Raw genomic sequence first — 13,777 nt, 5'->3', positions numbered from 1 at the left:
ACATTGCCCTCACCTCAAAAATAAATTCTACAAGTCTGTGTAATTCATTTAAACTTTTTGCAGCTTTGGTTTCTTAGAGTACCTTTTGGTTAACTCAATAACTCGGATATCAAACAGATTTGTCTAGAAAATAGCTCAGTTGTCCAGCCCTGCCGCCCCCGCCACCGCTTTCACCTTTTCCCCTCGCCGCTTTTCACACTAAATGACGCTCGAGGGCAACGACAAGGACTCCAACCGCTGCCAGCGTGGAAAAGTCAAAAGGCCACGACTTGGTCTAAAACTGACTTTGGCTTTTCAGGTATAATTAATCTTGTTTAGCTCTTGTTGTTGCCCGGCTGCTTGACTGTCCGTCCGTCCGTCTGTCCGTCTGTCTGCCTGGCTGGCTGACTGTCTGTCACCCTGGGCTCCTGTTTGTTTGTCTTGCCATTCGGGCAGCTCCTTGAACAGGACATCCCACTCCCTCCCTCCGAAAAAAAGTAACACAAAACACCCCGTACCGTAACCCTCGTAATGTATTTAGAACGAGTTTAATTTGCTCGCCAGCACATTTTTCTCCTTTCACAAGAGAGAGTCCTGAGTCCTGGGCCAGGTTAACTATTAATTTTCGGGCCCCTGAGCAAGATTAACGAGTGCATGATTGCCTCAAATTGTCTAGGAAAATGAAGGGGGGGGGGAGTCTACCCCAAGTGGGTGGCTGGTGGCTTAATGCCCAAATTCATGACATACTTCAAGGCGCTGCCAGTGACCCAAGACCAAAATTTATTTTCGCCCATTGCAATTTTGTCGCCATTTTCAAGTCGATTTTTATTTTGTTTTTCGTCCTGGCCAACTTGTTTTGGGTGATGGGGGCAGAGCTAAAGGTCCTTTTCTTTTGCTTATTCAGCCAATGCAACTTCTTTAGCTTCTTGTTTTTCCCCGACCCGCTGGGCGTTGGTAATTAATTTTGTTGCATGTCACAGCTGCTTGGTGAATTTATTTTGTTTACTGTTTAGCCAGATAATTGCAATTCAGTTTGACTTTCACAGTTTGGAAATCGTTTTGGCAAATAATTATAATAGCTTAAATACGGCTCGATTAAATTAGGAGCTTTATAGGCTGGCAATTAATTTAGATTTGCAGCTTAAACATATATATATATAGCCAATAAATTTTGGTAATTTTGAAACAAAATTTAAATAATAATCGTTTATTATGTATAATAAATATAATTGTTATAAAAATCAAGAAAATGTGATATTTAAGATATTTAGAGAAGTCTAAAATTACTTTGTAAAAGCAGTTCAGAATACTATTTAGGTTTCTACTTAAAATTTGCATTCAGGCCGTGCGACTTTGAAAATAAACATTCTCCAACATTTCGAATCAAAATGGAAATTTGTAAAATTGTAGAAACATTTCGCATTGATTTTGCAAATCCGTAAACCCAAGCAGAAGACCTCTCAACCTCTCGAAAAATTGCTTTCCTTCCTTGGCTTTGTTTTCTGTCCAGAAATTTTGCTCGTTTTCGCATTTCTTGTTGCCTGTTAAGTAAAATGTTTTCATTGTATTTGAAATGCTGCCAGGAGCAGGACGAGGAAGTTGGAGCAGGGTGGTGGAGGCAGGGTGAATTGGGGCCAGGATTGGCTACACTATGTTGTTTGTTATTGCAACAAAGCTGGATGTGTTTTTGCAGTTGACACCTGAAATGCAAACACATTTGCCACAGCCGCTGAACAGGATCAGCTTCGGAATCATTCTGAGGACCCAGGCGCCAGGATGCGACGAGGACGAGGGTATCCAGATTACAGAAATGCAGATGCACCAGCTGCTGCTTATGGATGCCACTCAATGGCTATGTGTGCGTAAGTACGTATCTGTGTGCGTGTGCTTGTGTGTGTGCGGCTGACAAGCTGCAGTTGTTGCACATGAAAGAGTTCGAAAGGCAAAAGTCTTGTTTTCATTTTCCAGCTACACGAGAAAGTCGAGCCATCGCTTGACTCTCGAACTTCCCGCTGGAGGTCACCGCCAGTTGACCCAGTCTGGTTCGAAATTAAATGCAATATTTGGCAACCGAACTCCGCCTTTTGTCTGGCAAAATAATTGGAAATTAAAATCGATGATTTGTGCACCTATCTCATTAGGAGTATAAGTTAATTACATCATTTATTGGACTTTGTAATTTGTTTTATACAACTCCAAAATGTAAATCATACTCTTGCTGTTAATAATGGTAATTTTTACTTTGTTCAATATTTTTTTACCTGCTTTTTTATACCTTGAAACGTATTACCATGTCTGTTGGACAAAAGTAAGTCCCACCCTTGATCCCGTGTTGCCATTATTGACCTCTGTACCCGCTGACAAGGTTCGAGCACATTTGCATTAAGTGCCGCTTAACACGGAATCTCAATCTTTTATGCAAAGTACTGTCCTCCACCTCCAAGCTGAGGTCCTTTTGCACTGCCGAAATGTTGCTGCCATCATTGTGTGTCCTGCAGGGGTTTCAATAACTCCCGGCCAAGTTGTCTGCGCGCAGGCCATGAATCACTTTGAGTCCTTCTGCGGCTTCGATGACTGTCAACGGGATTTGGTTGCACTGCATCTGCTTGGCTGTGGGCATATGGATTCTGCCCCCTGGAATCCGCTTTTATGTAAAACACCTTGTGTTGCCCATGTCCTTGTACTCCTTTGATCTATTATTTCTGCAGCTTTAAGTTTCACTGAATCAAAAGAACATAATATTTAAGTTTTAGTTGGACTACGCTTAGAATTCTTCGAATTTTCACTTTCTAAGATGATAATGTTATTTTTTCACCAACTATATATTGAAACCATTTTAAAGTGTCTTAAGTTTCATTTGAATTCCGATTATTCACTCCTCTGGCTGACCTTTCAACTTTATTCCATTGCGGCTGAGAACGCATTTGTGCATTTCGGCGATTGCCTAATGCAGCGTTGAATAATTTTAGCAAAAAATCAAATATTTGACTGCGAGTCCTTTGTGCGCCATCTAACCTTTCCATCCGTTGGTGGTTCCTCTGGCTCCTCTGCCCTTCCTGGTCGAATCCAAAGCAGCGAAGCAAACGTCTGAAGGGCAAACAAACTTTTTGCCCGCGCCGGTTAATTTAGTCGATTCAGCTGCGACTGGCAGTAAAAAAAACAAAAAGGGAATAAAATGAGGAACTTGCATACCGTGTGCATTACGTTTCATTTGATTCGGGTGCTGAAATTTTTATGCGTTGCAATGGCGGTGCGAAAAATGCACAAAATCAACAGAAAATCGCCAGGCTACGGTTCTCTGATTGAAATTTCAGTTGAGAAAATCTCAATGGCTGCAGGGCAGACACACACACACACATTATGTCCATTATTGGGTATGAATTGCAGTTTGGTCCGCAATTAGTTGTATGTTATGTGAAACTCAGTTCATCGGACTTCTACACTCTTGCAACGGATGGGCTAACCATTTGTACTTCAGGTGGATACTTCGATGTCTGGTAGCCGGTATCTTCAGGTCCGTTGGGACAGTTGGCTTAAACAAATGGCCCGGCAAATTTCGGGCACTAAATCAGTGCAATTTTCGTATCACACCACATTACTCACAGCCCGCTTGTTTATTTGCAATGCATTTTTGTTATATATCGGTGCTACCTCATCCCTTACATTTATATATGTGCACCTTCATGTGCATCCGGCCTCTGCAATTTTGCTAAGCAAACTTTATGTCCACCTTTGCAGTAGCACGCCAGCCCCTCCAGTGCCCAAACCATTGGCCATATTTCCAGTTCCCCTTGGCAAGAAGGTAAGAAGCGAGAAAAAGCAACCAAGGAGCAGGAATGCAAATTTATGGTCAGACAAAGTTGTGTAGACGTTGCAAGCGGGGTGGCAGCAATTATATATTGCAAAAGGGGGCTTCCAGGCGGGTGAAATGTGGGTTTAGGTGCCGGGCCAAAAGTAAAAGTGCCCCAAGGTGCAGTATAAAAATGATTAAATTTCCCCGGTGGAAAAATGCCTTTTCCAGTCTCCAGCGATTGCGGTTATGTTGGTATTCCTATAGGGCAATTTTTAAAATTTATTGTTTATCGGATAAAAAACGAAAAGGGCATCTAAAATTAATGCTTCTACATTTTCAGCAACAGCTCAAACTTTGTTAAATTCCTTTTAATTATGTGGAAATGAATAAGTTAACTGGTTAACTTAACTGGTGGTTAATTGTATTAAAACATTAAATAAGTTGTGGGCACTACTTATTTTCAGTGCCCTGATGCAGACTATAAAACCCATCGGTTAAGCTTTTCTAATGAGCCGGTCATAAAACCATTGGTAAGACCGGCAGTCCAGCCATTTACTTATTTATTTATGTGTATAACTTTGGTGGAACTTATTAGGTAAAGTGGTTTGGCTCAATCCAAACTATAAGCTCTATCAAGAAGTTGCCAAAGCGGCTGCAATATAAAGCACCTTGAGGGATTTAGCGATAGGAACAAAGATTGACTTAGCCAACATTTCAATTAGGAGCGAATTTTTGTGCTGATCAATAGGAAAAACTTTTCTCGGCCGCAAAACAATGGCGCCGCAAAAACCACAAAAACTGCAGGCGTTGGGCAAAAAGCGAACTTCAATTTATGCCATCGCTCCGCTTTCCGATTGAAATTTTTGCCATGTTATGCAAGAGATAGAATTTCCAGACCTCCACCTGGCGAATAAATTACGCACGCACATTTGTCGCCTCCAAATCTCGCCCAACACCACCACCACCACTTCCGTTTCCGCCTAAGCCCCGATCCACTTCCGGCCCACTTGGGCATAAGTTAATGCGTCCTTATAGGCAATAAAATTTAAGTTTCTCCACTCCCATCGCTGGCTGGCTGGCTGGTTAAATTTTTCATGAGAGTTACCTTAGTCTGCAGCGCAGCGCTGTTCGCAATAAGTTTGTGCTACCAAAAAAGTTTCCCTAAAACTTAACGAAATTTAGTGGCGCCTGGCAGTGGGTCCTTGAAGTGGAAGTCGTGGTCGTGGTCCTGCTCCTGGTCCTGGCCATTGCCCCAAACTTGTTGTTCTTGTTAATTGAAGCGTTCGGTTAGTGCAGAAATTAAGTTTGCGGTGGACCCGGCCACTTGGCCACTCTGACTTCCCATTTTGCTTGGGTGTTGTGCCAGTTGAAACATAATTACCAGTTAATTTTTATTAAGCAGCGATAAAAAGCGTCTGCAGTGGCAAATAGGGATGGCTTATTGGATGCAAGTTTAATGCCTTATCTCAAGATGATTCTCAAGATGACTGCGAAGTTTTGGAGTTGTAGATAGTTTTTTGATTTCTTGATAAGGATAAAAGATTTTAACTTTTTCCAAAGGTTCTTACTTATTTTCTCACATATACTGTGTGTCAGTGTATTAGAGCCAACAGTCTGTTAACCCAACAACTGTTGTTCCCCATTAACCATGGCACTATTATAGCTAACCTTTGGAGAACTTACCCTTTAAATTATTACTAATCCCCTAAGGACGTTTATTGACACGTGAATGGCTCAACAACAAGTGTGGATGCCACGGAATGTCCTGAAGCGATTGGCGGCAAGTGACGTGGGGTAAAATTGTGATGCTTGTTGTCCTGTTTTCTTTGGCCTGCAGGTGTGCAAGGTGGTGGGCAAATATTTTGCTTGACACTATTAAATTTCACTAAAAACAAACGAATCTCATACGCCCACTAGCCGACTGCCGTAATTTTTAATTAACGCGATTAAATTAATTTAATGAGCTTGCTCCCACTCTCCAGCAACTCACTTCAAGCGACAATTAAATTTTCATGTCCTGGGCGCTAGGATGCGAGTGAGTGCCAGAGTGTGTGTGAGTGTGTGTGTGTGTGGCAAGGACGTCGTCAGCGACAAAGAGACGTAAACATAAACGCCACGTTTCGTGTTATGTACGACGGGAAATGATTTTTACGATGCCCAGCAGCAGGAGATGGAGGAGGTGCAGCGCACCACATGTCTCATCAACGTCAGCTAGCCAACGTCGAAGGCACTCGCATTTTACTGGGCAGAAGGGTTCGGGATGCCGGTGGCCACCTCACTGACAGCCAGGACACTTTGGAGCGGCATTATCATTAACAACATCATGCGAAAGTGCCCTGCGCCCATATATCCAAGTACCACAGCAGCACCCTCGTACTCTACATGTTCCCATATCGCACACATTGTCAATGGATGTCTGATACGTGGGCGGTTGTATAACCGTGGGCGTGGCAAGTGGGGTGGTGTACTGTGGCAGTGAGGCGGTGGGTCTGCCTGATAATAAAGCAATTTCAGTGTTAATTTGTATGCCACGACCGTGTAACCTCACTTGCCCTAATGGATGCTCACCGGGATGATAGTGCGGCCAATTTAAGCCATTGATATGGAGGATGGGCCTCCAAAGGAAAGACTGATAACAGCAGGCAAAATGATTGGTCAGGTGTTTGTATATAAAGATCTTATTAGAATGTAAAAAATAATGGTAAATTACTGGGATATTCTAGAAACTCATTAAAGTTAGTAACCTTAAATTAAATGTGCCTTCAAGACCAAGAGAAATTTCCATTTCAGCACCTTTAGGTTGGCTCGAGTAATAATCTCTGGTCATTTTTCAACATTGTGGCACTATGAACTCGACAATTTTCACCTTTTTCGATATCAATAATCCGCAGCCATTAATTACACTTTGGCGCTGGTGGTAATGGAGAATAAAAGATGGTTCGGTTGGGTGACCAAGTGAGTGGCTGGGGGGCAATATTTTGTGTCCGCTGCCAACTAATTGCAACAGTTACGACGCCATATGGCCACCAAGTCATCGAAAAGGGGAGTCCCCGAAGGACCCTCGCAGATGCCATTTTCTTCGCTATTCTCCCTGCGATGCGATGCGATGCGCGTTGGTGTGTGAAATAGACAACTTACGTGCCATACGCACATGTGTGTGTGAATGTATGTATGTGTTTGTGGGTCGGGTGGCAAGGAAAGTTGCCAGGAAAAATGCAGAGGAAAATTGCAGGCAATGGCAAAGTTTCTATGCACCTCCTTTTCGCCCACACTCTTTTCACTTTTTGCGCATTTTTCACTGCCATGTGGCAGGTTCATGTCGTTTGCTTTTGCCCACCCCCACCCCCACCCATATACCTACTAGTTTTTCCACTATTTTCCGTACTCTTTTTCCGAGTTTTCGTGCACTGGCACTTGGGGAATTTACGTGCGCATGCATACGCTTAGTTCTCCACTCTGCCCCCCCGCGGGGGAAAAAGGGAAAGCAAATTTGAGCCAAGTTCCCTTTGTCGTCTTGGCCTTCTTTTGTTTTCTGGCTCTGCGGTTAAGCAGGAATAATGCATCTGGGATGTGAGCATTTTTATGCCAGGATATATGCATTCCGCTCCGTGAACACAAGCATCCTCCTTAATGAGAGATACTCACATTTTTGGCCGTAGGCTATTCCCAAATAAGAAGAACTGGTTGTTTTTGTAATTTATTTCTTGTGTTTTATTGTATTTCATTGTTTTGTTGTTTTTCATTGATGTCTGTTGTTTTCATGTTTGTTTTTAATTCTTTTCCCATTTACTGCTAAATAACTTTAAATGTTGTATTTTCATTATCAATATAATTTCATTCTTCATCGTCATTCTCACTTGCCAGCTACTAATTCACTTTCATCATTATTCTTCTCTTCGCTTTCTTCTTCGCTCGTTGTTGTTTTTGCATTTCGCAAGATTTGTTATCGCTTTGCTTTGCCTTCCTGGTTCGTTCTTTACATGAATAATAACTAAATTTGTTTCATTATAATAATAAATATAATAATAATAGGTAATAATGATTTGTTTATTAAATATTTTTAAAAAATTTTCATTTTTTTTTTTTTTGGGTTCTTTTGTTTTATTTTAGGAGTATATGTATCATCGCTATCAATTATCATTCGTCAGAGTCGTTGCCCAAAAACTTGTTCTCCTCCGTTCAGTTTTACTTTTGTGGATTTCTTCCTGCCAAAAACTCCGTACCTTAAGAGCTATTATTTCAATTCATCTTTATTTGTATATGTGTATAGTTAAGTTGTATATACTAGTTCATTAATGTATATTTAATATATGTTTAATACAATGTATATTTATAAAAAATAAAACAAACTACAAAAATATAGATGAACACAAAATATAAACAACGAACAACAATTATTCGGCCAACTTTCTCACCACCGCGAATATCACAAAACAAAAAAACGACAAGAGACGAAGAAATAATATTGAAAACTTAACTCAATTATAAACGATATAGACACAGGGTCGTGGGGGGCTTGGGGCAGAGGGTAAGCTCTGCCTGAAGAACATATCGAAAAATTCGTTGATATCACCTGACAAAAATGAATAACTACTTACAGTACATACAAACATATGCCTTGTATCATAGTGTAATTTAACATTACGCTTACTTAACCATCCGAAGTGGAGTAAAATTGATTTTCCCTCACATTCTCGATAAGGTTTCTTGTAATTTCGCTTCACTCTTCGCTCAGGGTTCAATACATTTAGTTTTCTTTACGTTGCAACATTCAGTAATTGTATTTTCGATTTTGTTTTGTTTTGTTTTAGTTTCGTTTTTGTTTTTCTTTCAATAAACACATCACATCATATTCACAATTAATAATCATAATGATCTAATATATATGTGTAAATATAAATTAAAATTAACAATAATAACTATGACTTACAATGAAGGAGACTCTACACATAACTACATTAATCCGTTTTCCCTTCGATTCAGAATTATTTTCTGCTGTCATATAGTATCTGTATCTGTTTGTTTTAAGAGCGCCATGTACATGCGTCAAGTGAAATTGGTTTTCGAAACAATTCGAAACTATTCAGAAGATTTAAATCAATGTATATTGGTGTATATATTGGTTTGATGTTAAGGCAAATAAAAGTTTCGTTTCTAGTTTACAAACTCGTGCTATTCTACATGCGTGGCCATGTCAAATGACATGCCAATCTACACATACTAGAGAAGATGTCAAGTTGAACAAAATCCCGCTGAAATCTCTTATGGTACAATGATTCTATAGTGTCTATATGTTCGTAGTTAGTTTGCTTAGTAACTAGGATTTCTCATTTTCGTTTATTGGTTTTTGTGTGTGTGTTTTTTTTCGATTTTTAAATTTTTTCTCTTTAAAGAACATTTATTTTTACACAAAACATCATGGTTTCCCTTTTTTTGTTTGCCCTTTTGCAGCTTATTGTATTACTCATTTGTCGTTATTATTATTTAAATGTTAGTAACTGTTAAAATGTCGACGAGCTTTTAGTTTGAGAATCTACGTGTATTGTGTTTATAATTAATCATTTACTTTAATTGTTTACTTTAGTTAATTTACTTTTATTCGTTTACAACTGTTCCACTTGCTTCTGCTTCCGCTGTCGTTGCACATAGATTTAAGGTCTGATTATAATGGACGGAAACTTATTAGGCATTCTTATTTTGAGTACGGAAAAGTTCGGGATACGACTTCCGTGTGATCGAGTAAGTTTGGAGGAGGCTTCGAAGAGAGCGAGCTGAAGTTGAGTACTACAAGTGGTTAGGTTTAGGTGCTGGATATACGCTATCCGAGTCTTATTGAAAAGGAGGAACTCAGGTGTACGGACAGTAGTGAGATTGAGAGATAGTAATAGGTGATAGTGATAGGTGATAGTGTGATTGCGATGAAAAAAAAAACAAATTTCCGTATATTATAGCCAGCCCTTAAATGTATATGTAGATATATCTGTTATTGCTGAACAATTATTAGCTAGATGTCGAGTATTATTGGTGTTATCCTTATTGAATGGAGATATTCGTACGCTTGCCTCGAGATGGAACCCATTTAAAATTACGTTTAACTATCCTGCTTGCCATGGCTCTAGTATTCGATTGCTGCTAGTTCGATTTACTTTAATTCAGTTTTACCTTTATCCAATTCTGCCTGCCATCGTTTAATTATTATTTTTCTTTCTTTACTTTTTGTTTCTTTAAAAGATCACATTTCATGTTTAGTTGCCATTAGTAAATATATATATGTATATATATAATCAATATATTTGTGTTAATGTATATATATTCATACGTGTACAGACATAAATATATGTAGTATATATACATATATGGTGTATATATGTACGTATGCTTTTGTATATAATAAGTAGTTTCCGTTCTGCAATTTAATGTAATTCTTATTATGTGTGTTCCAAATACGTTCTTGAGTGTATAAAAAACAAGTCACAAAACGTCATTAAAACAGCGGCAAACTGTAAACGAACAGTTAATCGGAAATAAGTCTGGATTCGTAAATGTCGCATATAGTGGGTATGTTTCTATATACATATATAGTGCTTACAAATCGTTTGCATAGGAAGATATAATACGGTACAATTTCGATTTCTGTGTGAGCTGAGTGGTTATCCTCATTAAATGTTGTTTAGAGTTCTTTGTGTTCATTTGCTAGAGAATTCAGCTAAATAAGTTGTTATTAATACACTTTAAAAAAGTCTCCGTCTTTGTTTGTTGTTTGCAAAAAATGCTTATTCCTTTAAATTTGATTAAATTTCTTGTTTGTTTACCTCATATCGATTTTGTTTATCAGTGTTGTTTTTGATGCTTCCATTGTATATAAAAAATATGGTTTCTCTTGCTGTAGTTCTGCTGATTTATCTTGATCGTTATTATAAAATGTAAAAAAGGATTATGGTTTCTGTACTCTGTTTTCTTTATCTGACCTCTGCTGACCATTTTGCTTAATAAAATCTCCGTATCGTTTGCCTCTCGCTTGTAGTAAATCGTTGTTGCAAAAATAGGACGTGACTGTACTTTTTTCATCTTCATCCTCATCGTTTTCGTTATCGTTATCATTATCGTTATTATTATTGTTATTGTTAAGTGTTTATTATTAGTTGTTCTTGCTGCTTATCTATGGCCTATGTAGATTCTGTTTTTGATTAATTTTGACTATTTGCCATGGAGAACGGTTTGTCAGGCTTAACCTTAGCTAATATTAACACTCCTCACTATATGTTTATCCACTTTAATGTACCTTTATCTTTATTCACTTTTATTTGTATTTTTTATTTGCATTGAAATATGGAACACTAGAGTTTAAAATAGTTTGTAACTAATTTTAATGCAACTGCGCTCTCCTCCAAAGTTCTTTCTCTTGTAATATTAATTTCAATTTTTAATTGCTAATTTTCTTTAGTTTCTTTTCGCATTTAACAACACTCGTATTATTCATCTCTTCTGTTTGGGTTTTGCAATATTGTAGAGTCTTCACTCAATGTTTTCCCTCTAATGCATGTCACTTGATGTGTAAATGAGATGCTTACACGTTAAAGTCTTGCTATACGTACGAAAAAGTTCAGTTGAGTTTACCTTTCTCCTTTCCCCCAAAAGTACTTTCGGTTCTTATTTTTTGTAAATAGTTCGTATCAACCTTTAATTTTCATCAAAAACTTCCATTACTGCTTTGTGTTTGTGTTTCGTAGAATGTGATTGTTTGAAGTTTTATTTACTAGCTTAGACCTTTTTCAGACAAGTTCTGCATTTGCTTTTTGATTTCTTTCAATTTAGCTTGGAGTCTCGTGTAGAGCATCGCTTGGGGAGTATTCATGATTGGTATACGTATTGTGTTGCTTAGGTTTTGAGGATTATGCAATATAAGTATCTAGGTGAACTGGAGTTGACAAAAACGAGTATTCAATGGATAAAGGTAGGTGACAAACTTTTAATAAAGAAAAACCCTATACGATGTGTTTCTTGGGCCTCTTGGTTTTTGAAAACATCAATTAAGGTGCTTAAAAGTATGCTAGACTTTATAAAATGAACATTTTAGTTCCTCCTATGGCTAACAGGATAATATTTCAAAATTATGTTAATTAAAAGTGCTCAAATAACTCTTTAGTTTTAAATATTTCACTTTTCACTTTTGGGCGCCATAACTAATGTTTTCAAATCTATAGGGACTTCGCAGGAAACACATCCCTATGACCTAATATACGTCTCTGGTAAAATAAACAGAGCTGCCCCCTGCGGCAGATAAGAAACCCCCTTCTTCTAGATGCATGTCGATGGAGACGCCACTGTTGCCGGCGCCACCGTTATCGTGGTGGCCGGAATGGCCGCCACAGTAGTGGCCACCACCTGGCCCATCTGCGTCTGGTAGTGGTGACCCACAAAGGCATGCTGCTGCGCCTGCGGTGGCGGTGCCTGGGTGGTGTACTTCAGCAGATGTTGCTGCGGAGCAGCCTGCAGCGAGATGAACGGCGTCGCCTGGATGGGGATGCAGTTGGAGTTATAGTCGCTGCTCAGCACCAGGGTGGGCGTGGCATCGGTATAATAGGCGGGGGCCTTTAGAAAGGTCGCCGTGGCCGCCGGGCCCTGATACTGTTGCTGGGGCGTGGGCATAGTGGCCGTCGAGGTGGTGGATAGCGTGGTGGCCGACGAGAGGGTCGGCGAGGTGGCTATCGAGCAGGAGGATGAAGAGGATGCCGACGAGGGGGAGTAGGGCGAGCTGCAGTGGTAGGTGATGTGTGTTTGCTGCTGCGCGTGTTGCTGATGCTGCAGATGTTGCTGATGTTGCTGCTGTTGCTGATGCTGCTGCTGCTGCTGTTGATACATGTTGCTGGCGTGTGCTGCCTGCTTGCTGGCATTGCTGTGGTAGTAGTTGTTATTGCTGCTGTTGCTGTGATAGCTGAACTGTTGCTGCTGCTGCGGCGGCTGTTGCTGTTGCTGCTGCGGCTCGATGATTATCAAGTTGCTGGTGCCGTTGTAGCCGGCTGCTGTTGCTGCTGCTGCCGCCGCCGCCGCTGCCGCCGGATTGGCTGTTGTTGTGGCCACCGGCACAGCTGGCTGCTGATCACTGGGACTGGTGATCATGGCCGCCATGATGTTGGCCGGCGGCAGGACAATCGGTATGTGGTAGTATTTACACTGCTTGCGGCGGCACTGGCTGTTGGCATGATCGCGGCAGACAGCAACACGTTGATCAATCACCTCGACCTTGTCATCTGGGAGATCGAATCGGATCGGATCGGATCGGTTTGGAAAGCGGGGATAGAAAGAAAGAGCGGGGCGTTAGTAAGTCGGACTTTTGGCGGTGAGCTAGTAAGTTTGGTTTGGCATTAGAAAACAGTGAAAGCTTTTCCAAAAATTTGTTCAAGTTTTTCGGTAATATAAAAGTGATCTTAAACTGCAGCTGACTTTCACACAATTACATGAGAGATCTTATGAAAGTGAGTGGTGAAGACTTTGCTTCAGATTTAGCTGCCCGAAAACAGAACCTCTTGCACTCGGCTCGAAAACGTTCTTTACAATATTATTTCATACTTCTGTGTATTTTTGTGTGTGTAATTATCTTGACGGAAAGCCAAACTTAAAATGTAGACAATAAATTATCACGAAAAGAGTCGACCATTTTTACGAAAACAAAAATTCGCAGCCAATTTATCATAACTAAATAGAATTACTTGTGGTGTCATCCTAACTACAACTTAGGATAAAATCGGAAATCATCTCAACAGTGTCTAGGAAAAGGTAGCACTAAAAGCGTTTAGATATAGATTTAGACTAAACCCAAGATTGGGAAACGTAAGGAAGGGTAGGGAACATATAGAAAGATAATGTGAACTGAAGAAAAGGAAGAAACTTAGGCACATGCACTTACCTTCAGTTAAATGAACGAATCTACAATTTAACCGACTGCACATAGATCTATTAAAATCTTGGCACACCGGGAGGGTGTCCAGTAACTATATTGGGCAT

The 13,777-nt window shown here is 39.9% G+C and overlaps 1 protein-coding gene across 6 annotated transcripts in view; it reads right to left on the bottom strand.

The window, feature by feature from the left end:
• Nucleotides 1–7,464: 7,464 nt before the first annotated feature.
• Nucleotides 7,465–13,777, bottom strand: part of mbl (muscleblind) — a gene marked incomplete at both ends in the record, with an annotated part of 162,828 nt that continues 156,515 nt past the window's right edge. For 4 of the 6 annotated variants that reach the window (NM_001274115.1, NM_001414081.1, NM_176210.2 and 1 more), the window contains 2 exons: nucleotides 7,465–13,023; nucleotides 13,680–13,764. In NM_001274115.1, the coding sequence (NP_001261044.1) occupies nucleotides 12,071–13,023; nucleotides 13,680–13,764 (1,038 nt within the window). 6 annotated transcript variants of the gene reach the window in all.

Source organism: Drosophila melanogaster, chromosome 2R, assembly GCF_000001215.4.
Source record: "Drosophila melanogaster chromosome 2R".
In the NCBI taxonomy this organism is placed as follows: Eukaryota; Metazoa; Arthropoda; class Insecta; order Diptera; family Drosophilidae; genus Drosophila; species Drosophila melanogaster.
This window is presented reverse-complemented; position numbering and strand designations above follow the sequence as displayed.